This window comes from Rhineura floridana, chromosome 10 (assembly GCF_030035675.1).
Source record: "Rhineura floridana isolate rRhiFlo1 chromosome 10, rRhiFlo1.hap2, whole genome shotgun sequence".
Taxonomy (NCBI): Eukaryota; Metazoa; Chordata; class Lepidosauria; order Squamata; family Rhineuridae; genus Rhineura; species Rhineura floridana.
Genome location: NC_084489.1, coordinates 52357093 through 52384171, shown reverse-complemented (window position 1 = coordinate 52384171; position 27079 = coordinate 52357093). Strand labels below are relative to the sequence as shown.

General features: G+C 42.2%; 2 protein-coding genes across 5 annotated transcripts in view; one reads left to right on the top strand and one right to left on the bottom strand.

Moving 5' to 3' along the window:
* LOC133365215 (serum paraoxonase/arylesterase 2-like) overlaps positions 1-4458 on the bottom strand; it is a 60561-nt gene extending 56103 nt beyond the window's left edge. For both annotated transcript variants that reach the window (XR_009758128.1, XM_061586774.1), the window contains exon 1: positions 4084-4458. Coding sequence is in view for 1 of the 2 variants with exons in the window: in XM_061586774.1 (XP_061442758.1) it covers positions 4084-4157 (74 nt within the window). In the remaining variant the exon portion in view is untranslated. The remainder of the gene's footprint in view (positions 1-4083) is intronic.
* Positions 4459-12095: 7637 nt separating this feature from the next.
* Positions 12096-27079, top strand: part of ASB4 (ankyrin repeat and SOCS box containing 4) — a 28983-nt gene continuing 13999 nt past the window's right edge. The window contains exons 1-2 of one of the 3 annotated variants that reach the window (XM_061587345.1): positions 12096-12504; positions 20708-21007. In XM_061587345.1, coding sequence (XP_061443329.1) covers positions 12474-12504; positions 20708-21007 — 331 coding nt within the window. In that variant the 5' untranslated portion in view covers positions 12096-12473. Of the gene's footprint in view, positions 12652-20707; positions 21008-27079 lie in introns of all 3 variants that reach the window. The other 2 variants (XM_061587342.1, XM_061587343.1) reach the window with 2 other exon arrangements.

The window sequence follows — 27079 nt, the reverse complement described above, 5'->3', positions numbered from 1 at the left end:
CTTCTCAGAAGACAACAATAATGGAATACAGCCGACCAAACCACGGTTGTCCATCCTCCATTCCATGGTAGAAGCTAGGTAGCAGTTACTATATCTTCACCCCAGTCTTTAAAGAAATTCCCTATCTCCACTTTTTTGCTGCATCAGCAAGATTGCATCACAGCAGGCTTACAGTGCAGAGCCCTCTTGCCAAAGTGCAAATAAGTGGAAAACAGCAAACAGTTTGAACAAATGGAATATACAGCCTTTTGGCAATACATTTTGATACTTTAATCTGAGATTCAGTGCATGCTTTACTTGGAAGTAAGTTCCACAGAAAGCAGTGAGATCTGCTGCCATGCAAGTGTGTTTGACATTTCAGATGTCATAGTCTCCCCAGTTAGGAATGTTTTTAATCTTAATCATTTTAAACAGATTTTGTACTGCAGAAACACTATTCAGCTCCACATGAAGACTTAATTACGTTTATTGTGTTTTGATACAGTTCATCCTCAATAGGAAGGATTTTGCAGAACTTCTTTTTTGTTTCCTGTGAATACACGCTAGGGGTTGCTAAACCTCTCATTGGTAACACAAATATTCAGGTATTTGCTTAATATCTTCCTTCCGTAAGACAGTCTGTGCGCTCCCTCTACAATTTGCAACTGAGTAACTGAGCGTGAAACATCACAGATGATCAGCTATTTGAATTACTTTGCTTCTAGCTATGACAACAGTACACTTATGCACATTGCTAAGCAATGAAATGCTTTATATTTCTCTGTCAAACCCAAAATGTGTAACAGATTAAATTATCTCCTTGTTCTTTTTTAAAAAAAGGAAAACGCTCATTGCCATCCATAATTACACAAGTAAAAGATTATTTTTATCATTACATTTATATCCTATTTTTCCTCCAAGGAGCTCAAGGTGGCGTACACAGTTCTCCTTCCTCTCCATATTATCCTCACAACAATCCTGTGAAGTAGGTTAGGCTGAGAGACTGTGACTGGCCCAAGGTCACCCAGGAAGCTTCATGGCTGATTGGTGATTTGAACCCTGGTCTCCCAGGTCCTAGTCCAACACTTTAACCACCACACCACACTGGCCATCTTTGACTTCTTAATTCCTAGTTACTCTTGTTTATTTTCTGCCACATGTAATAATGTGGGATAGAAAGAGGGCTTTAGGATTCTAGCTAACCCAAGTATACACAAAAGTGAGCTCCAAACAAAATAAATGGGACTTCTTTTAAAGCAAGAGTGTTTAGGGCTGGTGAATTTGGCTGCCTTGTTCCACGCACTTGCAGTCAAGAGATCCTAACAAGTAATTTTGTGGAGGACTACAGCAGTCATTTTGTTGTTGTTGTTATGTGCCTTCAAGTCAATTATGACTTATGGCGACCCTATGAATCAGTGACCACCAAGAGCATCTCTCATGAACCACCCTGTTCAGATCTTGTAAGTTCAGGTCTGTGGCTTCCTTTATGGAATCAATCCATCTCTTGTTTGGCCTTCCTCTTTTTCTACGCCCTTCTGATTTTCCCAGCATTATTGTCTTTACTAGTGAATCCTGTCTTCTCATGATGTGTCCAAAGTATGATAACCTCCGTTTCATCATTTTAGCTTCTAGTGACAGTTCTGGTTTAATTTGTTCTAACACCCAATGATTTGTCTTCTTTACAGTCCATGGTATCCGCAAAGCTCTCCTCCAACACCACATTTCAAATGAGTTGATTTTTCTCTTATCTGCTTTTTTCACTGTCCAACTTTCACATCCATACATAGAGATCAGGAATACCATGGTCTGAATGATCGTGACTTTGGTGTTCAGTGATACATTTTTGCATTTGAGGACCTTTTCTAGTTCTCATAGCTGCCCTCCCCAGTCCTAGCCTTCTGATTTCTTGACTATTGTCTCCATTTTGGTTAATGACTGTGCTGAGGTATTGATAATCCTTGACAAGTTCAATGTCCTCGTCAACTTTAAAGTTACATAACTCTTCTGTTGTCATTACTTTAGTCTTTTTGATGTTCAGCTGTAGTCCTGCTTTTGGTGCTTTCCTCTTTAACTTTCATCAGCATTTGTTTCAAACTCCTGGCTAAAACCAGGAACAAACTCCTGGCTCCCATTGGCTATTGACGAGACTTGCATAACACTGAGAGTAATCAAAAGATATTCCTGTCAGATTACGTGGAGTATCACAGAACAAAGCATCTGCAGATCAAAAACAGAGGGTGAAAAATAAAAACAAGCAAACAGAGATTCCGCCCCTTCCCCCAGCCCAGAGGACTAAAACACTCCAGTTAACAGGCCGATTACTCAAGTGTTTGCTCGTGTATCAAAAATAGATTCATGTTTCAAGATCAATTTAAATTACATTTTTATGTACCATCCAGAAGGATAAGATTTCACAATCTTTGTCCCGCTACAAAAACATAAGTCTTATTACTCCAAGCACAAGACAAAGTACACAATAAGTAACTACAGCATAGCCCTCCAAAATAATGTGAAATATGAAACTAGCGATTTTTGTCCACTGGGGCCCACTTCCAGCACTGGAATCTTGTGAAATGAAAACAGTGTGAGGAAATAAGTTTAAAAGAAGGTTTGGTGTGCCCATCCATAATGCTCCTTTTGCTCTTCAAAAAAAAACAGCCACACCTTTCTCCCACTGCCCCACCCACAGCTTAATACAGAATTCAGGCAGTCACATCCACACCACATGACAGTCAGTGTGGTGTAGTGGTTAATGTGTTGGACTATGACCTGGGAGACCAGGGTTCGAATCCCCACACAGCCATGAAGCTCACTGGGTGACCTTGGGCCAGTCACTGCCTCTCAACCTCAGAGGAAGGCACCTCTGAATACCGCTTACTATGAAAACCCTATCCATAGGGTCACCATAAGTCGGGATCGACTTGAAGGCAGTCCATTTCCATTTTTATCCACACCACACATTTAAAGCACTCTTATAGCACTTTCACAGGCATGGCTTCTGCCAAAGAATCCTGGGAACTGTAGTTTATTAAGGGTGCTGACCTCTCAGAGCCACAATTCCCAGCACCCTTGACAAACTACAGTTCCCAGGATTCTCCGTGACAGGATTCTCCGCTGCCATCATGCATGGGTTGAGCCAGAGTGAAAGCAAGATTCCAATAAAGACAAGTGCACCACCAGGGGCCACAAACGGATGTAGATTTGTTGGCAGGGAACGGATTAAGCAACCCCTCCTCCATCAGCATGGAAACAAAGAAACCCCCAGGGCCTATTCCGCCCACAGCAGGAATGGGATGCACGCACCCAAGCCTGCCCACTTTATTAGGAGGCACGGAAGCTTGAGGGGGTATCAAGACGCTGTTGCCAAAGGTTCGAGGCTTCCAGGGCAATCCTTTCCCGCCAGCGTTTCTCCCACCAGGTTCTAATCTAACCGATGGAGGAACCTTTCCGGTGGTCTCACAATGCCGCTCATCCTGAACACTCCCCTCCTTTGTATAATTTTTTAAAAAGCGTTCTGGGCCGGGAAAGTACCCAGCTCGCTCTGTTTTGGATCCCACGTCCAACAAACCGTTCCTTTTTTCTTTTCTTTTTTTTACCCCCGATCCAATGGGGTTTAAAGACATGTTACTGCTTTGGCTTCAAAACGTGCAATGGAAGAGGACGCCCCCTCCAAGCCTCATGCAGCTTTCACGGCCCGGAAAGAGGGCATAGGCTTCCAGCCTTCAAGCGGACAAGTTCTGAACACGCTTGAGACTACGTTCCTGCCCACGTTTACCTGGGAGTAAATCGCACCACTGAATGCATAAGATTGCACTTTTGGAGGGGGGGGGACTAGTAAAACCGTAGATGCTCGCTCTAACCCAAAGAGCACAGACACATCGATAGCCTGCGTCTTCCTTTACCCACCGTGTCCTCCCTCCATCCACCCTAAACGGGGTTAAGACGACAGTGCGAAACCCAAGAGCAGCCCGATCCCATGCGGAGTAAAGCGCGCCGACACCTTCTGAAACCAATGGATTACCGGAGTGAGCCTTAAGGGACTCCTCCTCCCGGGGTTTACTTCGCAATAAACAAGTTTAGGATGTAGCTGCGGCTGCCACTTACCGAAATCCCATCAGCCTTTCTCCGATCAACGCGGCAAGCACCCCGACGATAGCGAGCGCCAGCAGCTTCCCCATGGCTCAGCCTCAGTAGTCTGGGAAACGGTGAAGAAGCGACCGTCGGCCGGCAAGTTCAACAAGCAGTTTTTTCCCCTCCTCTGCCAGAGCCTTAACTTAAACCGCGGGAGCCTGAACTCCGGAGCGCCTCCCACCTGCGGGAATCCGCCCTGAGCGAAGACGCAAAGCTCCACCTTCGTGCCCTGCTTGACCCCCAGGCTGGAGGCGAACTAGAAGGTCGCTGGGACACGCGGGGTGGAATGGGGAAAATGCGTCTTTCGACTGCGCACCCATTGCTCGCTCACGACCTCCATCTCTCGGCTGGAAGACTTGGTCTAGTGTAGAAAAGGAGGCAGAGGCAGAGGCAGTGGCGTCACTAGGGTTGGTGTCACCCAGTGCGGTAACTCATGGTGTCACCCCCATGGACCTCGTACCGTACCAGACCATACAGAATCCTTAGTAATGTTTTTTGTACTAATGTTACTCGTAAATCATAATTCCCATATATCACTGAATGTAATGGCAATAGTAGTGACATAAACAACTAGCAAAATTAAAATTACACCTTTAAATTACAATATCATACGCACAGCCCAAATTCTTGCTGTTATCACTAATGGGGGTTAATTATCTTGTATATGCCCATAGTAAATTTTCAGATACTTTCAGACCCTCAGCAATTTTCAAGTGGTCTATGTAGAAGAAAGGTTTGGGAACCCCTGGTCTAAGACATCTGCTTATGTCCCCATGCTGCTCTCACCCCTCATTTAGGTGCCTGGGATGCATGCGTGTGGACATACCTCCTTACAATTATGGAAAGTGATTCTTAATAATAAGTCTCCAGACACAAAGTTACATAGGTATTTATCAGTTGTTTAGTAGAAAATTCAGAAGTGCAGAGTCCCTTCATGATAGTTGCAGCCACATACACCCTTTTTTACTCCTGGATTAAGATCTTTGTTAATGCATTCTCTCACAACAACAAACATCTCTAGGAGCCAATCAGCATGTAAGTGGAGAGCGTTAGCAACTGAGAAGAGTCTTCTCAGTGGCTGACTCACCTCCTTTCACTCTGATTGGCTCCAATCAGCAGGAAAGGGAAGGAAGCATATTAGAAGACTCTTCTCAGTGACTAACACACTCCCTTTTCATGCTGACTGTAGGATGCTTGGAGACATAGGGACCCTGCTCCCAAAAAAGCAGAGGGACTAAGATCCCCTGGGTGACTACCCTCCTGGTGCTTATGGACATGACCGTAATATATTTTGTGACGTGCAAGTTCGATATTATTTATTAAGTGTGTTTAGGATTACACTGATGGCATTCTCAAATATGTACTTTCACACAGACTTTGGTTTTCCATAACACAATGTTTGTCCAAGCCTCCACACTTGAGGGGGCACTACTTGCACACCCCTTCCATAAGCACATCAAAGTTGGATACACACCTGAACCAAGACCCAGACAAAAGGGCACTCAAAACAAAACGGTAATTACAGTGGCTGAGTAGATCTTGTACAGTGGTTATACTGACTGGGCAGCCACTGTCCTTCATATTTTACAAAATACTTTTTCCTATACAAAGATTAAATTTCTATGTATGAAAAAGTAATATATGAAGTGGTCTCAATAGTGAGAAAAGTAAACAAGTGAATGGTGATCCAAATGTTTTTAATTCTCACATTATGAAGCTAGCTGCCAGATGATGTATCACCTTCCCTACGCATGCAGCGTAGACTGAAAAAACAGCACCCAAGCCACCATTCAATACTTGCATGTGTTCTTTCCAACATGAATCTACAGGTCTCAAAAAGTAATGTGTTACAACGTCCTCAAACACCTTATAACATGCCTCAAACATGGTCTCTTGTTCTACCAGCATGCCTTCACACCATCACTTTGCCAAAACATAAGGATAGGTAAATTGCTTTTAGGGAGGTTCACAATTATGATTTCCTATTTATTTAATCTAAAAATATTTAAAATACATAAAAACAGCCAGGGGAAGATATTGGAGAAATATAAAATAAATATAAATAAAAAAGAGGGGGGGAGGTGAAGAGACCTTAAATGTGCTACTCACCATCTCTCAGCCTATCCTCCCCTCAGGATGAAAACAATGGAGAACCATGACCACCCCCAGGAAGAAGGGCACACTTAAAATGTAGAGGAAAAAATCATCTACAACCATAGTGTGAAATCAAATACTTATTGGGACACAGTATGAAGAAATATTTATATAAACATTACTCTCAAATATGTTTATGAATTACACAATCTGTAAATATATTTATAGTGCAATCCGATGTTTGTTTACTCAGAAGCAAGTCCCAATGTATTCAATGGGGCTTACTCAAACTGGGAAGTGTGCAGAGAACTACAGCCTCAAGTGATTAGGAACTTGTTCTTTCAACTTGTTCTTTTAAGTTGAGACCTTATCCCAGTCTGAGTCTGTGTTGGAATTGCTTTTTAATATGTTTTTAAGCCTTTTCTTTTTTTAAAAAATATGTTTTTTAAAGCTTTTAAAAATATTTTCAAAGATTTTAATATATTTTAAAGTCTGTTTTTATGATGTTTTAAAGTGCTTTTAGTGCTTTTGTTTGCCGCCCTGGGCTCCTACTGGGAGGAAGGGCGGGATATAAATCAAATAATAAATAAATAAATTTCATTCATCCAACCCAAAATTCAGAATCATGCCTCTTTAGGCTGTTTTCCAACTGTTTATTCTTGTTGTATGGTTATTGGATTTTAAATGGCTTTATTTCTTGTTGTGAGCTGCCTTGGTTTCCAACCCTACCTCACAGGGTTGTTGGAAAGACTACACACAGACACTGCAGATGTATAAATACATACAGCCCATATAATAGTTTATTGTCAAACCAGTTGGTCGTTGCAGAAAAATCAGTATTAGTTTTTAAAAAATCAGTATTAGTTTCCTACAGAATAAAAACTGTAATACCTAAGTAAGCCCTGCCTACTTGCTTTAAAATAGGACTGGAGGGGGGGGGAACAGAAAGAGAACACAAACACAATTTTTTACATTCACTCCCAAGTCCCATTGATTTTCAGCACATTCATAACCATGTCTACTCAAGAGTAAATTCTATTGAATTCAATGGGATTTACTCTGGACATATGGGATTAGCAATGCTTTTACCCCCACAAAAGCAAGTATTGGGAAGGTTTTCAAAACACTGCCCAGGATCTGACTCCTACACACCAGAGGGGGAAAAACTGAAATGTATATGCTTACCCAATTTATGAGATTTTCAGATAAACGGGGGGGGGCACCATTTTCTGGCCTTGCAATGAGGTTTACTAGACACTGCCACAGGTCAAACAAACACTTCACTGATTGGCTGCAATCCTGAATGGGTGGGGTTAAAGCTACGAAGTGCTATACAGTAATTTAAAAAAAGATTTAACGGGTGGGCTGATGTTTTTATGTATATCTCGAGAACCGGACCACCTAGAAACTTAATTTTTTTAAAAATTAAAGCTGAGAATCACCCCCCTCTGATGGTGTCACCTGGTGCGGTCCGCACCCCCCGCACCCCCATAGTGACGCCACTGGGCAGAGGTAACCGGCCTTAAAGCAAAGGCGGGCAGCTGCTTCGCGGAAAGAGAGGATGAAGAAACAATCCTGCATTACTGCAAAGAGAGGCAGAAGCCAACCATTTGATTGCTGCGTTGGTTTCCTGCCCTTCTGGTAAGGCCCAAGAGGAGTCGTCGGACTCCAATTCCCACCAACCCCTGTCAGCATGGCCAGTGGCCAGGGATGATGAGAGTAGGAGTCCAGCGACATTTAAAGGGTGACAGGTTCCCCATTCCTGATTTGGTTATTACATTTATATCCCGCCCTTCCACTAAGGAATGTCCCATGTTGACATATTATGGCTTACATCTTCTCCTCTGCCTGCTTCTCCTTACAATAGCTTATATATTTATTTATTTGTTACATTTATATCCCACTTTTCCTTCAAAGAGCTCGAGGTGGTGTACCTCCCCATTTTTTCTCACAACAACCCTGTGAGGTAGACTAGGATGAGAGGCAGTGACTGGCCCAAAGTCACCTAGCTTATGGCTCACCTTGAGGCAGGATGAGACGAAAGTTGACGACTGGCTGAAAGTTACCCAGTAAGTGTTGCAACTGAGTAGTGATTTGAACCCGGAACTTCCCAGTTGAAGCCCCACACTCTTATCTGTTTCACTGGTTATTCCCTCAAGCTGTTTAGGGTGCAGCTGTAAACAGATTATAGATAAGTAGGAGCACAGTGCTATTGTGCCATTGCTCTCTGGAGAGGAAAGTTCATAAGCTTTCATGCCTTAGATTCACAGAGTGTTGTCATCTGTAGGAAGTATGCATATGATATATACATTTCACTCATCTCCTTAACATGTTAGTGTGGGAGTGGGCAAAGGGAGTATCCAATAATATAAATCTCACCTGACAGTGTAATTAGTTATTTACTGGTTTACCACTTCATCTGCTGCTTTGTGAAAACAAGGTCTTGGTAATTTTATTTCTAAAACAAAATGATACCTAGACTTTCAGCAAGGCATCATGTTTACTAATAGGGAGCTTATTTTCCGAGTGTCTGTCCTTAAAGTACCCAAAATGGTACTATCCATACAAAAGAAGAAGGTATCAGAAGAATCCCAAGGTTTTCTGGTGTACAAAAAAAATAAATATTTGGAAAAACCCCAAGGGGGCTGAAAATCCCAGAGAGCATGTTCAGTGGGCACAAAACGGTCACTGACTCTTCCAAAGATAGAGGCGAAATGGAATATCTTGGAAAAGTGCATGCCTGGCTGACTGGAACCCAGATCAAGAGCAGTCTACACTGCAATATTTTGCTGTAGGTCCCACTTGTGTATCCTAAACTTGAATTAAACCTTGTCCTTTACTCCAGTATTATTTTGTAGCTTAAGTTGTCAATTGACCCCAAATTTAGTCAGCCCTGTTTTTGGCTCATTAACAGAGGTTTGATGTGCCAAAATCTGCACATAAAGTTTTTCATGGCATGAGGATAAATATCACCTGGAAATTACTGCAGATCAAAGTGCTGTTTCAAAGGCTGGTTCAAAAGGTGGCAATCCTAGTTGCACAGGCTTGGCTATCTGCTATCTATGAAGCTCATTGGATGGATTGGGTAAATCAGTGTGTCTCTAAGCCAAGTCTACTTTGCAGGGTTGTTGTAAAGCTAAACAAAACAAAAACAACCTCAGTGTTTGAGTCCGGCTGTGGTTATTCTTTGGCAAGTGACAATTATATGCATGTTGTTCAGATAAAGTTATCTCTTTATTACTTAACAGTTCAGGTTTGAGTACTTGTTCAAATAAAGGCTCAATTCAGGCCAAATAATATCAATATTGAATCTTCCTTTGCTGGCAAATTATGGTATAGGACAGGGGTGGAGAACAGGATCTGGCTAGTGGATGGGATCTTGATTTGCCCCCACCCCCCATGGGCCATTTTGACAGGTGGGTTGGATTGCCCACTTGTCAGACACTTCATGCTACCATAACGTCGGGTGACCCAACTTCAAAAAGCTTGAACTCAAGCTAGGCTGCAAAGAAAAGTCTCCACAGGAAACAGGGATTGGCTGCACTAGGGAGTTCCCAAGCCCTGATCCCTGCAGGGCTTGCTGTCACTGTCAATCAGCTGACTGATACTGACAAGCCTTGCTTGCCAAGAAACAAACATCTGGGAGAATTTCTGTTAAGTTTCTCTTGTCTTTTTACTTATTTTCTTGTGTACTATGTGCCAACCTTTTTGTTGTTGGGGGTGAAAAGCAAAGTATTAGAGGCTTGCTGTCAGTACCAATCAGCTGATTGGCGATGACAGTAAGCCCTGCAGGGATCAGTACACTATGGATCGGGAACTCACTAGTGCAGCCACTCTTTTTTTCTGTTTTTCTCTCTCTTTTTACACTTTGAATTCTCGATTTTCTTTGACTGTTTTGTGTCTTAGAGGACTGTTAAGCAAACATTTCTGAGTTCAGGACTAGTAAGTTTTGTAAGGTTTTGTTTTGAAATGAGCTTATGGGAAGCATCAGAATGGCATGGGGGGTATTTTCAATTTAAAACTGCGGAATGCGAAAAATCCATGCTGACTATAGTATAGTATACAGCCACTCTTGTGGCTGTATAAAGCAGCAAGAGCAGTTTAAAAGTATCATATTTAGACATTGTATTATTACTTTTGTGGCAAACACATAAATGGAGTATAACTGGTAAAGTACAATGTTTGAGAGATATTGCTTCAAAAGTAGATGCATATTACCCCCCTCCCCACACCCCTTTTTCCATCTTCTGAGCAAGACTAATGCTAGCTAGTTTGCAGCAGAGGAGATTGATTTGGACTTTTATATGTTTAGGAGTTAAACATTAAAATACAGCTATTGTTTATATTGCATCCTGGACAATCTGGTCAGGGGGCTTTAGGGGTGGGGTTGTGATGGGTGGGTTGAGTTGCATTTTAATGCTTGTTTGATTGAAGTCTTTCCTTTCTAGCTCATGAAACAGAAGAAGGATATTCACATCCCTTGCATATTATTTCAGATCAGTGATCCCATCGTTGTCATTACAGATGGCTTGAAGTTTTGGAAGTGTGGCACCACTAGTTGATGCAGCAAGTTGCTGAGAAACTGGGCCTCACCCTTTGTTACAACTGTGCTTTCTCCTGAGATTCCACCTCTTTACAAATGACACTGCCTAGACACACACACAAGGCATAGAAGGCCATGATTTGCTATTTAGACCACATGTCACTTCGTTGTCTTCCCTGCCATTTGATTTTTTACCCAAAGCTCAAAACAAGCAGGGTGTCGCAGTCATATTATGACACTGAAATTTACAGTCATATATATCTGCAGGCAGCATGACAAGTTCCCTGGATCTTCACCCATTCTATAAAAAGGGTATTCAAACAATAGTAAAATGCTGGGATAATGAATGTTTGAAAGTTTTTTTAATCTTCTAGCAATATGGTTTGACTTTATTTCCTACACGAATGAAGAGGCACAAAGGTGTCCCAGTTTACCCAAGTCTGTGCTGAAATTTGGTGAGGATAAAAACGTTTGATATTTGCCTGTAGAATCCTAGTAGATACAAAGCATTTCCAAATATATTTTCAGTGTATATGTATAGTTTGAGCTTCAGTTATGCAAGATGTTTATATAGGATGTCAGATTAGTTGTATGTTTAACAAATACAACTCCATTCCAAACTGTGCTTTTAAAATAGGGTTGATTTAACCTCTGCATTTCCCCCCATTTTTTATGTAACTTTGGAGAGATTAAATGCTACTGGGTTTTAAAAATGGAGGTGGACCCAAGCAGTGGCATTAATGAATCCAGAGCAAGTGGTAAAAACAACATAGCTTGGCATGTGGAGTGGGCTGGGTGAGGGTTAATAAGACTTTAGAATACTTTCTTCCCATTGGTTTATTCTAATTGGGTATCAGCCTGATCAGAACAAAGCATTGAAGCAGATGGAACACCTGGGCTGTAGTCTTAAACACACACTTACCTCAGAATAAGCCCCATTGAACTTAGTGGGACTTACATCTGAGTAAACATGCTGAGGATTGTGCTATTGGTCCTCCAAGTCATTATTTAGATAGGCAGTAGCTGATTACTTCATGTTTTAAAGTAGAAAAAATGTATTCACATACATCCTATGCTTGTTAAAATGAGAATACAGAATAAGTTTTTATTCATACTGTACCCCATCTCTTTTCTGTATATTCCATATACATTCATCACCTTTCTCTGTAGCATTTATATAGCATTTCACATATATGATCTTGGTCACCTTTACACCAGCCCTGCTAGGTAGGCTAATGTTGCCGTGGAGGTTGCTGTGAGTAAAGCGGGTGAAAATGCTATAAAAACTGAACCTTCTGACCAGTGCAGTTGAGAGATATGAATCCTCAGTGCCAGAGCCAGGCAAAGAAATCAGGTTTCTAGCAATAAACATGCTTACTGATTTTGCTGAGAAATTATGTCAACTTTAAGAGCCTTGTTACATATTTGCGCAGGAGAAAGTTTTGATGAGTCGATAGCTTGGACTAAACCTTTGAGAATATTTCTTTATACTGTGGCATCATAAATCTGCCTGGGTTCCCTTTGACAGAATTCAGCATGCAGTGAGCAGATTATATTTCCTTTATATAAATAGAACAAGCAGGTCAGCATTACTTAGAGTTAAAAGTATCCTGGGTTTACAGGCTAATTCTCTCTAGAGAAATTAAAGACCCTTTTTACGCAGACTATAAACGTACACATTTGGCCATTGAAAACAAGCGTGATATAATAATCCCACATAGAAAACATGGAAGAAACAATGACATGGACTGGAACTGGTAAGCTAATGAAGAAAGCTTTTTTGGAGGCTTTGCAATTAAACGACTATAGAACTCTGGAGGAGTTTTTGAATCAAAAGAAAATAGAGGTGGACACAGTGTTTGAAGTGGAAGATGAGAATCTGGTTTTGGCCTCCTACAAGCAAGGTAAAAAATAAAAAATGACAGCAGCATTGAAAGGTTGTGCAGTTTAAGAAGCTAATTGGCTATTTGTAGATTACAAGTGTTTGCATGTGGGACTCAATGTTGTGTTATCTAATCTTCTGGATCAGAGCTTGATTAACCAATACGTTTGGTACATAGTTGCTTTGGGGAGGGTGATGCTGGAGGAAGACTGAAGAAACAGCAGGGTGCCAGCAATATTAAAAACCCTAAATTATAGAGCATACCAATGTCTTTGCAGCAAACACACATCTAGAGGCTTGAGGCTGAGTAAGTCTATGTTTTCAGTACAGGTAACATCTAGATATGTCGGAAGTTTGACTTCTGAATGTAGACCATTGTTTTTCTACCTACCTGCCTTTGAAATATATGCAAATTTAGGATTTAGACTAAAGTCATTAGTTATTTGTTTGCCATCCAAAGAGGCCATGTCCTCATATGTCTGCCAAGCCCTCACTGCGCCCTCCGGCTGGAAGAGGCTTGCTTTAGTCTGACAGGACCCAAATGGTCAGCAGAATACCCAACCTGTGGGTTATATTCAAAATAGCCAAGCAGCAAAATAACTTCTGGCAGAAATAGAAGGTGACACTTTCCCCATCTGTGATGACCTAGCATTCTGTAATGCCCTGTAGGTTAATACGCACTGTGCAGCAGTAAGCACAAAGGCAGGAGATTGTATCTACAGATTGTCATCCTAAAATATGTGTACATTACATTTGTAGGTGTGCAACATTTGCTCCGCCCTCTCCCCCTGCAAACCTTCAAACCACATATTCAACTCCTTGAAGTTGAATGTTCTTAAGCTCTAAATATACCTAACAAACATATTGTCTTTCTTTATTTAAAAAAGAAGAAAAACCTAGTTTTAGTTGCTGGTGAGAAAAAGGTTTCTAATTACTGAACACTCGGTAACAGCCATTTATGATAGCTTACTCCAGCTGTCATTTGATTACCTGAGCATGAAACTCTTTTTCAATTGTTTAGTTGAAAGCTGAACCCAACAATTTCATAACAATGGAAGAGAAAACCATGGAAGAAAACAAAACAATAAAAAAAATTGTTCTCAAAGATGTAATTTTGAGGCTGCAATCTAGTTTGCAACCAAAGTCTCAAATAAGTGTAATCCTAACCACGTCTATTCAGAAATGAGTCCTATTAAACTCAGTGGTATTTACTCTTAGATTAGTGGGGTTAAGATTGCAGCCTAATTCCCATTGAATACCGTGGCTTACTTTTGAAGAAACATGCATAGAAATTTGCTGTAAGACAGGTTTGTGGTATCTGGCCCTTCAGATGTTGCTGGACTCCTACCCCTGTCATCACTGACCTTTGGCTGTACTGCCTAGGGCAGATGAGAACTGCAGTCCAGCAACATCTGAAGGGCCACTGGTTCCTCTTCCCTGCTGTAAGACAACTAAAAATGAATCTTGGTCTACCAACAGGCCTGTGTAGCCAGCTTGGGGGGGGGGGTGCTGCCCTATCCAGAACTGTGTTTCACCTTCCCCAGGATTTTGGGGGGAAATTGTCTTCTTTTTAATTTGTGACATAACAGACAATGACAATCTCCATTTAAAGAATGCAGGCTTGTTTTAAGAACAGAAACAATTTAAGAGCAGAGCCCTCTAAAAATTCAGTGATAAACGCAGGGCTAGTGCACAACAAAAGCCTCATCTGGAAGAGCCCCCCCAAAGTCTGCTCACTCAAAATGTTCCCTGACTGAGGGTGGATTTTTCATGATCACAATCACCCTATAATTACTAAGTGATCCTGGGGGAAAACAGCCTGTGTAGTAACATGTCTCTTGAAGAGTTAATTATTAGAACTTTGTATTATGAGCTAGAGTTAGACTTGGACTATAAAGAAGCATATTTCTTTGCCTGCAGTAAGAAGTAAGAGTTTGTTTATTCTGTGTTATTATAGTCAGCAGAACAGGATTGGCTGCTTATTGCTAAAGGGTGAAGAGATAATTTAAACTGATCTAGAAAAATGGCTACCCTTTACTCTTTTAAGTACTTACTATACACAACAATAGTTGCTATTTTTTCTTCTTTTTCTTCATTACTTTATGGCAAAGGATGAAAATAGCCCTAGAGGAACAGAAATATGGTTGTGTACACTACAGTTAACTAGCTGGCTGGCTGGGCACCTAAGCTGTAACTCAGGCCCAATTTCTGATTTTCCCATCATGTGCAACTCTGAAGCCTTTTCATGGTTTCTGAACAGAAAAATCAACCCAGCAACCAGTATAAAAGAATTCCAGTTGCTTTCCACAATTAGTTTCCAATTGCTTAGTTCATCCTTTATATGGAAATGGACTGCCTTCAAGTTGATTCTGACTTATGGTGACCATATTCATGGTAATACGGTATTCATGGTAAGTGGTCTTCAGAGGTGGTTTACCATTGCCTTCCTCTGAGGCTGAGAGGCAGTGACTGACCAAAAGTCACCTAGGGACCTTCATGGCTATCTGGGGATTTGAACTCCCAGATGGTAGTCCAACACACTAACCACTACACCACACTGGCTCTCATCCTTTATATAGCAGCCACTTAAAATTTTTACCTTGGTTGTCCAACAGGAAGGAAAATCTAAAGTCCAGGAACAAAATTAGAAGGAGGAACTCTCAAGGAGGAGTAAAAAACACACCCTATAGTATTTATTTTCTCTCTGCCATTCCCTAAACTTGTAGTATAGGCAAGTTTGTTTTTCAGGTGGAATCTAAAACTGAGATACTTAATGCAGCATGAAAGCCAAGCTCAGGAGCTCACTATCTTTACTAAAGTAGTTCAGTTCATGAAGAATCATAGAATAATAGAGTTGGAAGGGGCCTATAAGGCCATCGAGTCCAACCCCCTGCTCAGTGCAGCAATCCAACTTAAGCATACCCAACAGGGCTGTCCAGCTGCCTCTTGAATGCCTCCACCGCTGGGAGACCCCACCACCTCCCTAGGTCATTGGTTCTGTTGTCATATTGCTCTAACAGTTAGGAAGTTTTTCCTGATGTTCAGCCAAACACTGGCTTCCTATGACTTCCTATGAGTCTATTATTCCATGTCCTGCACTCTGGGATGATAAACAAGAGATCCTGGCGCTCTTCTATGTGACAACCTTTCATGTACTTAAAGAGTGCTATCATATCTCTCCTCAGTCTTCTCAAGACTAAACATGCCCAGTTCTTTCAGTCTCTCCTCATAGGGCTTTGTTTCCGATCCCCTGATCATCCTTGTTGCCTTCCTCTGAACCTGTTCCAGTTTGTCTGCATCCTTCTTAAAGTGTGGTGTCCACAACTGGAAGCACTACTCAAGATGAGGCCTAACCAGTACTGAATAGAGGGAACTAATACGTCATGCAGTTTGGAAACTATTATGCTGTTAATGCAGCCTAAATAGCATTTGCCGTTTTTGCAACCACATCACACTGTTGGCTCATATTCAGCTTGTAATCTACAACAATTCCGAGATCCTTCCACATGTAGTATTGCTGAGAAAATATCACCCCATCTTATAACTGCATTTGGTTGATTCTTCCTAGGCACAGAACATTGCTCTTACCCTGTTAAATTTGATTCTGTTGTTATCAGCCCAATGCTCCTATCAAGATCCCGTTGAATTTTGTTTCTGTCTTTCAGGGTATTAGCTATCCCTCTCAGTTTTGTATCATCTGCAAATTTGATAAGCATTCCCTGTACCTCTTCATCCAAGTCATTAGTAAACATATTGAAGAGCCCTGGGCCCAGGATCGAGCCCTGTGGTACTCTGCTTGTTACCTCCCCCCCCCCGTTTGAAAAGGATCCATTATAAGCACATTTTGGGCACAATTCTGTAGCCAATTGTGGATCCATCTGTTCCAGCCAGCCCACATTTAGCTAGCTTGCTAATGAGAATATAGGGAGAGACCACAGGTGAAAAGGGACTGTAGTTAAAGTCAAGCTTTTGAGTCTGGTATTCCTGGAGATCTCTCAAAAAAAGGGTGAGACAATTCAACAGATGAAACTTCATTCATGTACGTTAATTTTATTTATTTATTATTTGATTTATATCTCACCCTTCCTCCCAGCAGGGGCCCAGGGTGGCAAACAAAAGCACTAAAAACACACTTAACACACTCTGGATGTAGAGTTAAAACACACTCTCGATGCAGGAGGATTGACAGGGAAGGTTACTGCCTTTCCCTTCCCCTGGCCTGGCCCTCACAGCTTCTCCACTAGTGGGGGGGGATTGGTTGGCACTATGTGCCTCTCCTCCCCCCCAAATGCCCCACCTAGAAATGTGGCTGCCCCACCTAACAAGGAAGGCTGGCTATAGGGCTGTCTACCAATACAAGTTTTGAATATTCATTCTGTGCAAAATGAATGTCTAGGATTGAAATAGTCCCTTGCATGAGCAAAAAAATCTTCATTAGCAGATGGGAAGGGTATCCATTTTCTGTTGATTCCCATGCCAGAGAGTCATTTGGCCCCCAGCCTTTCAAGGGCTGCAAGGGACTGTAGCAGGGAGCGTGCAAGACAGCTCCATTATGCAAGTGGAAATCCATTCAAAATTCTCTAGATCTTGCCCACTACTGATAAAAGGAATTTCAAACAGTGATGCCATTGGGGCAGAACTTTTGGGCAGATTTCTAGGACCCCAATAATCAGAATGAGCAGGACCCCCCCCCCCTGCCAATATGTTAGGGCTGGCTTAGCACATTGTGAAGTGAAGTAATACCCCATACCATCTACAGCAAATGTGAGGAACCTTTGGCCCTCCAGAGGTTGCTAAACTACAACTCCTGTCATCCCTGGTCCAAAAGTGTCTGCAGAACTATTTTGGGGGAGGGGGAAAAGTCAATTAATTGTTACTACAGGTCATTGGCAATTCACTCCACCCCCCATTACATTTAGAATTTGGGGGGGGCAAGTGTCCCCTTGCAGACATCCTTGCCCTGGCCATTGGCCATGCTTGCTGGGACTGGTGGGAATTGTAGTTCAAAAGCATCTGGCCAAAGGTTCCCCACACTTGTTCTAAAGCAGGGGTGGCCACTCCGTGGTTCTCCAGATGCTGCTGAACTACAGCTCCCATCAGTCTCAGCCAACACAGCTCATGGTCAGGGATGATGGGAGCTGTAGTCCAGCAGCATCTGGAGAGCCACGGAGTGGCCACCCCTGGTCTAAAGGAAGGGCATAGGATCATTAAATCCAGAGTATAAAGTAACTTAACTATGCCAGTCATTTCAAACAGGCACTGGGGCAGAAAGGAGGTATGATACCCACTTGAGCAATCTACTCCTGGGAGTACAAGATGTAACTTTTGCAGCTTGGAATTCAGCTATGTGGAAGTGGCAACCACGCTTTCCCAGGATGGATACAAATGGAAGAAGGCAGGTCCAGAGTACGAAGAATAGTTTATTGGGAGGAAAGAATGATATTGATTTCTTCACCCAGCACATAGTTAAGGTATAGAACTCTCTCCCAGAGGACACAGTGATGGCCACCAACTTAGACATCTTTAAAAGAGGATTAGACAAAGTCATAGAGGATAAGACTATCAGCAGCTAGTAGCCATGATGGCGGTGCTCTGCCTCCACAGTCTGAGGCAGTATGCTTCTGAAATACCAGTTGCTGGGAACTGCATGAGCACAGAGTGCTTTGCACTCAGGTCCTGCTTGCAGGTTTCATACAGGCATCTGGTTGGCCACTGAGACCAGGATGCTGGACTAGATGGGCCACTGGCCTGACCCAGCAGGCTCTTCTATTATCTTATTGAACCAATGGGACAAGTTTACTTTCTGGGAATGTAAACATGCAACTTTTGGGAGATGAGATACAAGAGACTTGAGGGAGCAAGAAGAGGATAGGTTGTTTCTCAGACTGTTAGTATAGTTTAAAACTTTCTACTCTATTCTATTCCAATTATTCTATTCCTTTATACAGGTGAATTATGGACCTTTCAGTCCGGAGACTTGTACCCTCTTTTCTCAGTGTACAAATATGTATAAATTCCAGAAATAAGGAAGGATAAAAAGTCTGAATGAATAAAGAGAACCTGAAAGTTAATTCCATTCAAAAACCTCAGTGGAGCCAGTCCTGCTATGCAGCAGGGTGAAGTGGCCTAATTTGCGCTGGGCTGATTGGAGTCATACATAAAGGCAGAAATTTGGTGCTGCAAGACTTCTTAAAGTAGGGAATGAGGTACGTATGGTCCTCCAGATATTGTTGGACTTCTGTGAGCCCCAGCCAACATGGCCAATGGGCAGGAGTGAGGATGATGGGAATAGTTGTCCAGCAGCTTCTGGAGGGCCATGGGTTAGATGAGGCAGCAAAGTGTCTTGGGCTGGCACTGCATCTCAGTCAATCTCTTTTGGGTGCAAGAGTCCCAATCCATATATGAAGGAAATGTCTACACCTGGAATGTTTTCTCCATTTCAAAGAAGGAAGCTGACAAATGTGCACATTTCTTTATGAACATTCAGTTGAAATGAATGGGGACTTCTGTGTGCGCAAGAGATTTTTGTGTGTGCATGCGCAGCTGTATGGAAATTTGACCCTGGAAGATTGGTGAGGAGATAGAATGACCTGTACAATTGTTCCTTCATGTCTGACTTTCTGACTCTGTGAATTTAGCAGCCAGGCCCTTTAGGAGCCTGTAAGCTTGTTTGAGGCTTAATTGGCTATTTTTCCAAAGAGATTGTAAACTTGTTAGCTTAATTTGCTGTTTTCTCAAAAGTAGCCACTTGTTCAGGACAACATCCTTGCAATTTGGGAGAAGCCCTTATCTGTTAGGATGGATAGTTGATGTTCTTGGCTCATCTGCAAAAATATTCATAAACATTTATAAGGGTTGGGAACCTGACCTTCCAGCTAGGTGCAACTAATTAAGTTGGTTCAAACTGAGTGCAACCAATTAAGTTGGTATAAACTTCAAAAAAAGGTGCTTAACAACCAAGAACATGACCATCATGACAAGTCTGATTGATGAGGTTGTTGAGAATCAGCACCTAGCCTTTGGAGGTTTTAATTATATAAGTTCCCAAGATTTGTTGCTCAAGTGAACTTCGAAGCAGACCTGGGCTGGTAAAGTGCTGTGTACTGGCCATCAGCTGGGGTCTCTCTGTTGTCATTCACTTGGAGTTCCCGACAACTGAATGGAGAAAGTAAGCTCAGTAGATTTTGCTGTCTGTATCCTTTTGCCTGCTACTGAATAAAACCTTTGACTTCCACCTGCCTGCGTGTTTATTGCCTCTGAGTCCAAAAGAACCCTTGCCAGTTGGCAAGACAGCAACTGAGCATGGATGGATCTTTGCATGAGGGTGCCGTTTTATATATTATTAAATATAAATTGGTAACTTAAAGCCTCGATTATGTGCTCTATGTGGAGCTACCCTTGAGTCTGGTCTGGAGTCTCCAGCTGGTGCAAAATACTGCAGCTAGACTGTTGATGGGGGCACCATCACCAACATGTAACACCAGTGTTAAAAAGCTTGCACTAGCTGCTCACAAGGTACCAGACCAGGATCAAGATTCTTGTATTAATTTACAAGGCCTTTAACAACTTGGGTCCAGGATGCTTCAAGGATTGCCTGATCCCTTATATCCCTATCTGATTACTGAGGTCTCTGTGGGGAAGTCACTGGTAGTGGTCCCCCATGGCTCAGATGCATGGTTATTATCCATCAGGAGCTTTGTGTGCAGTATTTGGGGCTGGATTTATGGAACTCCCTTCCAGTTGAGGTCAGGCACCACACCACCCCCACACCACCCCAGTTGAACTTCTGGTGCCTACTGAAGACATTTTTATTCCAGCAGACATTTTAATTGAAGTTTGATTTTATAGTTTTAATCATTTTTTACTTACTCTGTATTGTATTCAGTGTACACCACTTAGAGACTTTAAATATTAATTGACTCAATAAATAAATATTAGCAACCTGGATTACATTCAGTGATCTAATTAAGTTTAACACTCTCTATCTATGGAAGCCAATATTGGTACAAACCAATCACTGATTGGGAATGATGCTTTTGAAAGCTCATCATACCACCTTCCTTTTTTTTTTAAATCAGGGTATTGGCTGCCTAGCTATAAATTGCAACATTCCTGGGCAACTGGACTACATTTATCTGTTATGTACGGCCATCTGGAGAGCCTGAGGGTCCTGTTGAAGCACAAAGCAACAATCAACTGCCGACCCAATGGAAAAGCAGCAATCCACATAGCATGCGAAGTAGCTAATCTGGATTGTGTCAAGATACTTTGTAGCCACGGAGCAAAAACCAACTGCTATTCACTGAGTGGGCTTGCGCCCCTGCATTATTGTACGACAAAGCTGTCCATTACTTGCGCACAACAGTTAATCTGGAGAGGTAAGTTCAGTTGCAGGCCATCAGCGCTGTATTGCTTCAGAATGCAGAGGAGAGAAGTGCATGAATACTTTTCTAGGTGGTGGTGGAGGAAATTGTTGCAACTAGAAAACTAGTATGCCAGTTTGCCTTCTCCCTGATAAGCCAGCTGTCAAAATATAGGCAATTTCTGCATAGGAACCTGTTCAGATAAAACAACTGCCCTGCACCTGCAATCTAAAAGGGAATATTCCTTCAGCATGGCTTTATGCATGTTTTAATCATTTCCAAGTTGTAATGGTACTAGCGTTGCTTGTTATAAGTGAGTCTTCAAATATCTATTATGTCTGTGTGTCCCCCTTTTAATACAGCAGCCACTGGTGATTAAATTGGGACTGTGATACACATAGAGGGGCTGATATTTGTTACAGCAAGGGCATCAATAGCAGCTTCTCTCCTGTGCCAAATAGTCTTGCTAAATAGTAATATTCCAATTACATTTCTGATGATTAAGTCCTCTCCGGGCACTACAGTCCTGATTCCCCCTCCCGCCTGCCCTCCCACCTCAGCTGCTATTTTACAAGGAAAAGAATATACACAAGGGCAAGCTATATGCAGGGATGGAGAATCGGTGGTCCTCCAGATGTTGCAGGACTACAACTCCCATTATCCCTGACCATTGGTCATGTTGGCTGGGGCTGATGGGAATTGGAATCCAACAACATGTGGAGGTCCAGCAGTTCCCCAACCCTGAATTAACATGTACTTTGGTTCTTAGAAAAGGGGGACGATGCCTCTTTTAAGATGGTGCTGGCCATCTGCATTTTAACTACTGCCTGATTAAATTGGGGGTCACCTTTTAAGTTGATTTAAAGTTTTTAAATTGATTAAACCCAGCTGTGCTTTAAATGCACAAATGGTGCAAAGCTGTTTTTTTTTTACATTTTTAAAAAATAAACAACCCTAAATAATTACAAAAGTCCTGCATGAAATTAGTGGACAGGATGATTAAAAGAATCAGAAACACTTTATATCAGGGATGGTCAATTTATGTATTCTTGGGAGTTGTTTTATTCTACAGGCAGTGGTCCTAGGATCAGGAAGTATATATATTGTGCTACTATTACTACAAATGATTATTATTAAGGTTAGTAGTAGTAGTAGTTAGATTTATATAGTTGCCCATCAATAAATACTCTCTAGACTGTTTGCAAGCAAAACAATATTAAAAATGCTATTAATATTAACAAAAAAGAACAATAAAAGGCCACAAAACACACACAAACATCTTTCATTGCATCTTTTGCTGGGGTACATTTATTGATTGGCCACTAGATGGGGTTGTTGTTTTAACTGAGATAGATAGATAGACATGTATAATTAAATAAGCCGCTGAAGGCTGCTTCAGACTTGACAAAATTTCTATACAGAAAGTCTTTTTGTATAGAAAATAACTGTAGTGTGATAAGGGTGCTTGGAAGTGTAGCTCTATGAGCGATAAAGTATAGTTCCCAGGATTCTTGGGTGTGTGTGATTTGCTTTCAATATATGTATACAGTATGGGCAGGCACACAGGTCACCTGGTCACAGTCTTCCCCACTATGGTGAGATGCATTTCTTTACAAATTATAGTAATAATTAAAATTTGCATCTCTACATATTTGTTTTTATTTATTTATTTATTATTTGATGGATATCCCACCCTTCCTCCCAGCAGGAGCCCAGGGTGGCAAACAAAAGTACTAAAAACACTTTAAAACATCATAAAAAACAGACATTAAAATACATTAAAACAAAACAACTTTAGAAACATTTTTTTAAAAAGCTTTGAAGACATTTTTGTTTTTTCAAAAAGCTTTAAAAACATATTGTGGTGGTTTATTTTAAAAAAAAAAGGTTTAAAAGCATATTAAAAAGCAATTCCAACACAGAAGCAGATTGGGATAAGGTCTCAACTTAAAAGGCTTGTTGAAAGAGGAAGGGCTTCAATAGGCACCGAAAAGATAACAGAAATGGCTCCTGTCTAATATTTAAGGGTAGGGTTATACATTAGCATATGGTGGTGCATATAAGTATTAGCATATAAGTATTATCATACAAGTAGAGATTGTTATCTCATTTGGTATCTGCATTCGATCTAATGTTGTTTTAAATATTTAATTGTTCTTTGTGTACACTTGTTTTACCTGTTTTTATATATTGTTATAGGATTGGGGGTGTTCTGGATGATGCCTGTGGGTTCTCTTCAGCCTGTGATTTTGTTATCTGCAGGGATGCAGTTTATATTGGAGAGACCTGCTGAACTGGTCAAACCAGTTCCTTTTATAAGTTAATGTCCAAGCCAGTCTCTCCATGAGTTAATGGGCCTGTTCAGTGGCCAGTCTACATATCTAAAGATGTGAACCAAAGCAGCCCTATTGCTGTAGGAACTCTTGCAGGAGAGTAATTCCCAGCCCCCAGAAGTAGTTTGTGTGTGAGAGAAAGAGAGAGAGAGATAGGTAGTCTGGTGTGAAACTGGAAAGACACAGAGAAGCTTGACTGCTCTGTGTGCTGAACCCCAAGGCATGGCTTTGGGGAGTCCCCTAGAAACCTATTGGGGAAGCAAGATCTTTTGGACTGTCAATGCTGTGAGCTCCTCCATCTTATGCTCAGGTTGTATATATGTGTAAATAAACCATATATCAACAAGACACCACAGCCTCCAGTCACCTTTATTCCGAGGAAATAAAACTCTGGGAAAGCACTGGAACCCCTGGAGTCTCACACCACTCAGAGACTTGGGTTCGCATAACACTATGCAATTATTTTTCAAATGTTTTTATTGTACTGTGAAATTGCTTCAAAATGCTTCATAGAAAGTGATTAACAAATGAAATAACTAAATAAAATGCCATGTGTATGCAAATAGGCATCTTTTTTGTCCCTCTCCTTTTTTAAAAAAGATGAATTTCCTCTTTTGAAGTGATGTGTGAATAGCCACCCTGGCCCTGAATCACAAAATTATTTTTGCTGCTATTATAACAGTGAATAAACATGTGCCAAGCCCATCTCCCCAATATCCTTAGGTAGTACTGAGGGGAGAAGGTTGAAGCAATTTCCCACATGCCTTTTGAGGCAGACAGTCCTAGGAGCACAACATTAGGTGCTGCCATAAAGTTAAAAAAAAATCAGGTTGTGTCATTCAGGTCTTGGGTCTACCTCAAATGTGAATGCACCTTTCTATGAGAAGTAGATTAACCAGTTTCAGTCAACTAAAAAGGTTTCCTCAGTTAATCGGGCAGCATATCTAAATAAAATAAAATCTATGAACATGCTCATAAAAATGGTAGATGGCAAGTGATTACAGATCTCACATCTACACCCAAGAAAGCAGACGGCCCAGACCATATCTGCCCACTACACAAAAGGCCCCATCCTCTAAAGAGGTGCAGAGCCTTCAGAGAGAAGCCACTTGAAGAACACAAGGCCCTACTGAAGGACCACAAGATTTGTTTCAGCTGCTGCGCCTCCACTGAGCACTCTGCTAAGGACTGTAAGGTCAGCATTAAGTGCACCGATTGCAGCAGTGACAGACGTGTTACCGCACTGCATCCTGACTCAAGCAAAGCAATTCAGTCCTCATCTGTTCCCCCTACCATCAACCACAGCGGGGAGGGAAGTAACAAGAAGACAGAGCTTGATGTCTCCACAGTCCAGTGCACCAAGGTGTGCGGTCCAGGGCCCAAAGGAAGGTCCTGTCACAAAATATGCCTAGCCAAAGTGTTTCCTGAAGGGCATCCAGAAAGAGCTATAAAAATGTACATCATGCTAGATGATCAGAGCAATCAGTCGTTGGCAAGACCTGAATTCTTTGAACTGTTCAATCTCCATGGGAAGGAGATCCCATACATCCTTGAGATGTGTACGGGTGTCACACAGATGGCGGGGAGAAGGGCTACCGGCTTCCTGATTGAACCCATCCAGGGTGGGGTGCAGCACCCCTTACCTCCACTGCTAGAATGTGATGCCCTACTAAATAGGCATGACCAAATCCCCACCCCAGACGTTGCCGTCAGCCAGCCTCATTTCAAGCCGATTGCCAACCACATTCTGCCTCTAGATCCAGATGCCCAGGTTCTGCTCCTGATGGGGACAGACATCTCAAAAGTCCATGTGACCCGTGAACAACTTACTGGAGCTTATGGTGCTCCCTATGCCCAAAGACTTGCCTCGGGTGGGTTATTGTGGGCAACATCTGTATGGATCGTATTCGCAGGCAAGGTCACATGAGTGTCTTCACTACAAGTGTTCTGGAGAACAGATGTCCTTCATTCTCAGAGCCATGCCCAGAACACTTTACTGTGAAGGAAGACCTCTCCCTTAGAGGGCCTTTCCAGCCTCCAAGAAAGGGAGACATAGCTTTAGGAGCCACAGTGTTCCAGACAACCAAGGATGACAACACGCCTGCTCTATCTATAGAAGATAAGCAGTTCCTGATAAAACTAAACCCTCACATTAGCAAAGACGGACTGCTCAGGGTAGGAGGCTGTCTGAATCGAGCCAAAATAGATCTAGCAGTGAGTAACCCAATCATCCTTCCAGCGTATCATCATATCACCACCCTGCTGGTGCGTTACTACCACGAACGCGTTCAGCACCAAGGACGCCACTTTACTGAAGGTGCCATCAGGGCTGCGGGTCTGTGGATCATGGGAGCCAAGAGATGTGTTGCCTCTGTGATTCATTCCTGTGTAAAGAGCCGCAAGTTGAGAGGTCGACTTCAGCAACAAAAGATGGCAGACCTGCCACCAGACCGACTCAGCACTGAGCCTCCCTTTACCTATGTAGGTTTTTGGACCTTGGGAAGTAACAGCGTGCAGGACCAGAGGAGGGCAGGCCAACAGCAAGAGATGGGCTGTGCTCTTTACCTGCTTGAGCATCCATGCCATTCCCATAGAAGCAATCGAGTCCATGGACACTTCAAGTTTCATAAACGCCCTCCGTAGGTTCCTTGCCATACGAGGCCCAGCCAAGCAGTTGAGGTTTGACTGTGGGACCAATTTCATAGCAGCCTGTTGAGAACTAGGGATCAAACATAATAATGAGCTTGACCCAGCTCTCAGTCATTACCTGAACACTCAGGGTTGTATTTGGGTGTTCAACCCTCCTCATGCCTCTCATATGGGTGCAGCGTGGGAAAGAATGATTGGACTTGCACGTAGAATATTGGATTCTATGTTAGTAGGAACTCATTTTCTCACCCATGAAACTTTAAGCACTCTCCTAGCAGAGGTGTCAGCCATCATCAATGCCAGACCACTGGTTCCTGGTTCCTCTGATCCAGAGAACCCAATGATACTGACACCTGCCACTTTACTGACCCCAAAAACAGGTGATTGGCCAGCACCACAAGGAGAGTTGGTAACTGAAGATTTATACAGAAGACAATGGAGACATGTACAGATTCTTGCCAACACCTTCTGGAAGCGATAGAAGCAAGAATATCTAGCAACATTGCAAGCCCACCATAAATGGCAGAATCCTGAACCCAACTTGAAAGAAGGCGATGTTGTTATATTGAAAGACAAGGAAACACCACAGAATGTGTGGCCTATAGGAGTCATCGAAAAAGTCATCCCTAGGGTAGATGGAAAGGTCTGCAAGGTCCAGACCAGGATCATCAAGCAAGGTACCCAAACGACCTTCACCCTACTAATCACTGAAGTAGTACTCCTTGTATCCAAGGAAGAAGCTCAAACCTAGTGTACATGTCCTTTAGTCAGTATTGAAGGTGTATAATATGTTTGTTAGTAATGTTGATTCCCATCATCACAGTATATAGGTGATGGAATCCATAGAATTCCAGACGGAGAATGTGCTGCCTCCACAGGGTTAGAATTGTATATAGAGATACTCCTTCTGTTGTGTTAAACAAGGCATTTATTAGGTTAGAGTTATGGAACTCTAAGGCCTGTCTCTATGCTCCCTTAGCCTCACAGTAACTTCCTGTCAGGTGACATCACCCCTCTCTTTAATTGGTTAGTTATTTTCCCCTCCAAAAACCTGCCTCAGTTGTTTCAGTCATCAGTGAAGGAAGCAGTAAGCCCAGTAGCCCCA